Consider the following 3,798-nt stretch of genomic DNA (forward strand, 5'->3'; position numbering starts at 1 on the left):
CTTTGTGCCTTAGGAGAAAAACATCTGCCACTACCTAAGGTTGAACGCTCAACCTTCCAAGTGGGAGGTGAACGTCCCCATGCCGCTCTACCTTCTAACATAGTCAGTGTCCTTTATTGTGTCCACATTTTGACTCACTTCACACCTGACAACAACCTGGTGTTCAACCTCTATCTTCTTCCATTCCGGGGTCCTCGGGCAGATTCAACTTGCCTGCTGTGTCTAAAATGCAGTTCAGCATCTTGGATGTCCCGCTCACTCCTGACCTAACAGGGACCGGGGGAGGGGGATCTCCTTACCTGCAGCGAGACTTGCCACGGCCAAGAACCACGAATGGCATTCACCCCGTTGATAATTCTGTCTTTCACATTGGGTTTAATGGATGGGGTCCCACAACCTATGACAAGACAAAGAGAGAGTGAATCTGTTAAGTATCTCAGGTCTGGACTGAGTAGCCTTCTGTGATGGACAGGAAGCTTGGGGAGGATTGTTCAGATTTGTTCCCTTGCTGCCTACTCTTGACAAGCTCAGAGGAACCAACAGCTACAGGCAAAGGATTGGTTGTTACGCATTAGGCTACGGAATAGGGGCACTTTTATTTTTCATGTTGTGAATGCCCTAATTGGCCTTTGAGATTTGATGCATGTGGCAGGGCTCACATTCTGAAAATTTGCAAGACAAAGTAGGGCAAAAGTGGACCTGATTTAACTCCCCGTGAACGTCCATTTCAATCTAAGTGAACTCTCCTCAACATTGCTTCCTATGCATTTAATCATATGATCGTCTACATATAACACTAGATAGCAGAGCAATTTTTAATAAAAGGCACTGGTGGAGTTGGAAAAAGCATTCGAAGGAAGGCAATGGCAGGGCTGTTTTAACTGCCAGGAAACTACCTGGATGCCTCCTTGACATCATTGACAGTTCCTCTTTGAAGAAGAATACCAGAACCCTGCCCCCCTGCTGTCCACCCCCCCACCCCGAGTTGTAGCTGGAAGCACTCTGCCTTTCCCAGCCTGTTGCTCTTTTTTGCACGGGAAGACCTTCGTGCAAGCAGGCCTGTGAATTAAGCAACGTGTGTTGTGTGCTTGTGCCTAATGTGTTGCAAGCAAAGAATTTAGCATTCTTCCCCCCATAGGAATTGCATACTCCATCAGTCGTGATGAAAGAATAGGAAGTAACCAACCAACCAACCTAGAAAGGCGACACATGTTTTACTCACCACAGGCAGCATCAAGGAGTGCTAAGTAAGTAAGAGCCAGCCACAGGAAAGTCATTTTGGTTGCTACTCCCAGGAGCTTTCGGTCCCCGGCTGCTGCTACTGTAGGTTTTTATTGCTATGACCCGTGGCACTACGCCAGGTGTAGTTGACTTCCCCTCCCCTCATCCTTGGATTGATGATAGTAGGAGCAGACTAAATTTAGTTTTGGTTGCATGACGCAGGTGTCTTGTCAAGGACGTTTCACCAACAGTGCCACAGAGTTTGCAAATAACACCTGTTTCCCATAACGGTTTTTTTTCTTTCTTTCAAGCTGAACAACAGACTCAAAGGTCTATATTGGCCGTTGGTAAAGTTTCAGGCTTGGCTTAATCATCACCCCTGTCTTCTTTTCACCCAACCATTTCTAAGCCTTCGCTTCTTTCTCTGGGGGTCTCCCGTAACATCTTATCATCCTTTCTCCAGGAAACCTGGAGTCTCTAACTGGGGCCCTTTCTGGGAACGCCGTGTGTCGTTGCCTGTGATTTAGCTCCATTCTGTAGACCTGCTTTCCTGGTGATGCCACTGCAGATGTCAAAACAGAACACTTACTCAACTTTTTAGGAATTGGGCCATAGGCAAGCATTCTCTGAAAGGAAGTGGGCTGGAGAGAGAAAACCTGTTGCTCATGTATGTCTTTTGCAAAACCAATGGGGATGTCCTAGTTTGAGTTAAAAAAAAAAATCCTCTTTTTAAAGGAAACTGGCCCCTGCCAAAGAGATTTTCTTCTTCTTCTTCTTCTTCTTGGGGATCTTATTGACTGAGTGGGGATCCTGTGCATTTGTCCTGAAGCTGTCTTACCTTTATACGAGACTATATGGACTCACGATGAGCCTCCTTCAAGGGACACCAGCCAACCAGACTACGGAAGCTCTGGAGGCCAAAGTGATTCCCACCGTGTTCCTCACTGTGTGCTTCCTGATTGGGGTTCCTGGCAATGTTCTTGTGATCTGGACCGTCCTTTCCAAATTCCCCCAGCGCTCCTTCACCATTGCCCTCATCCTGAACTTAGCTGTGGCTGACTTAATGGTAATGCTGACTGTGCCTTTCTGGACTTACTATTTCATCAAAGGTTGGGTTTTTGGGGACTCGATGTGCCGGTTCCTCATGTACCTTGTGTATGTGACAGTCCACACCAGCATCTTCTCCATCACGTTAATCAGCCTCCACCGCTTCGCGGCCGTGGTCCTTCCACTTGCTTCCCAAAGATGGCGGAAGCCGAGGGAGGTGCATGTGACCATGCTAGCCGTTTGGTTGCTAGCAGGGGTTCTCTCCTGCCCGTCCTTGGTATTCTCATCCAGAGAGATGCCTAAAGGAAAATGCTCGGATGAATTTTATGACACTGAGAACCAGCGCCTTGCGGTGAACATAGCGGAGACACTGTTTGGCTTTGTGATCCCTTTTGCCGTGCTGGCAGTCTGCTACACTTACGTGGCGAGGAAGATTCGGACCCTGAAAAACCACAAGGAAATGAAAACCGGGAAGCTGATCGCTGCAGTAGTCGGAGCCTTCTTTGTTTGCTGGCTTCCTTATCACATCTTAAACCTCATCACCATCTCTGCGTTGCTGTTGAGGCATGCCAAGCCCAAGGTCAGCCAGGACTTACTTGAGTCCATTCAAATGTTAACCAACATTCATGGGGCGGTGGCCTTTGTAAGCAGCTGCCTCAACCCTATCCTCTATGCCTTTGCAGCACGGAGTTTCCGCGGCGGGCTACGCGAGACTAATTTTGCAAAACTATTTGAAAAACTGCGCAACGACACCGAGGAAAAATGAACTAAGGACAATACTGTTTCCATGCAGACTTCGTAGTTCGAGAACAGCCGGGAGCAAACTGGATAGTAAAACTCTTATTTTCTGAGTTGAATGTAATGGTTGCATCTAGAAAGGACTATAAGGGAAGGTTTTAGAGATGTTGAGGATAGAGAAGCTGAGGTGAGAACAAAGGTCTTCAGAGAACTGTTTTAGTTGGGAATATTGGCGATTCCATGATAGCAATTTGGGTTGGCTTTATTTTCTCCTGTGTACCTTGTTTGATTATTATTGTTTCATTTGTTTTCCCCAAGTAGTTATATTGCTCTACTTCTCCCCTCAGACCAATCCTACAGAAGGAATTAGTAATGTTTGCTTCTTATGGCTTACTGTATCCAGGTCTAACCTAACTGTTGTTAGACCTTATTCGAATTTAAAGAGGATGCACAAACAAATTTTAGCTCATTATCCCGACTTATCTGCTTAATTAATCTTGAATTAATTTCTGGCTTATCAATAACAAAAGGAATTTAGTTCATAGGGAAAAGTGTCTCCCAGCTGAGTCAAAGCAGGCAAAGATGCTCTATGAACACAGTAACTCTTCCCCTTCCCCCCCCCATTTATAATATTCAAGGTGATAATGGGACACTGAGGAACCACCAACAAGTATGATGTGTTGCTGGTACAGTATTTAATAGAAACACTGAAGTAAAACCTTCTCATCTTTCTTCAACTTCCAATGAGAAGTTGAAGGAGAAACACATGGTTTGCCCTTCCTGCCAAGTCAT

General features: G+C 46.0%; 2 protein-coding genes across 2 annotated transcripts in view; one reads left to right on the plus strand and one right to left on the minus strand.

The window, feature by feature from the left end:
• CTRL (chymotrypsin like) overlaps nt 1-1,277 on the minus strand; it is a 6,639-nt gene extending 5,362 nt beyond the window's left edge. The window contains exons 1-2 of the mRNA XM_029284449.1: nt 1,223-1,277; nt 300-397 (exon numbers count right to left, since the gene is read on the minus strand). Of these exons, the coding sequence (XP_029140282.1) occupies nt 300-397; nt 1,223-1,277 (153 nt within the window). The remainder of the gene's footprint in view (nt 1-299; nt 398-1,222) is intronic.
• Nucleotides 1,278-2,086: 809 nt separating this feature from the next.
• LOC114922673 (leukotriene B4 receptor 1-like) lies at nt 2,087-3,034 on the plus strand. The gene has a single exon (XM_029284450.1). The coding sequence runs from the start codon at nt 2,087-2,089 to the stop codon at nt 3,032-3,034; it is 948 nt and encodes a 315-aa protein (XP_029140283.1).
• Nucleotides 3,035-3,798: the final 764 nt, after the last annotated feature.

This window comes from Protobothrops mucrosquamatus, unplaced genomic scaffold (assembly GCF_001527695.2).
Source record: "Protobothrops mucrosquamatus isolate PMUCROS unplaced genomic scaffold, P.Mucros_1.0 scaffold605, whole genome shotgun sequence".
Taxonomy (NCBI): Eukaryota; Metazoa; Chordata; class Lepidosauria; order Squamata; family Viperidae; genus Protobothrops; species Protobothrops mucrosquamatus.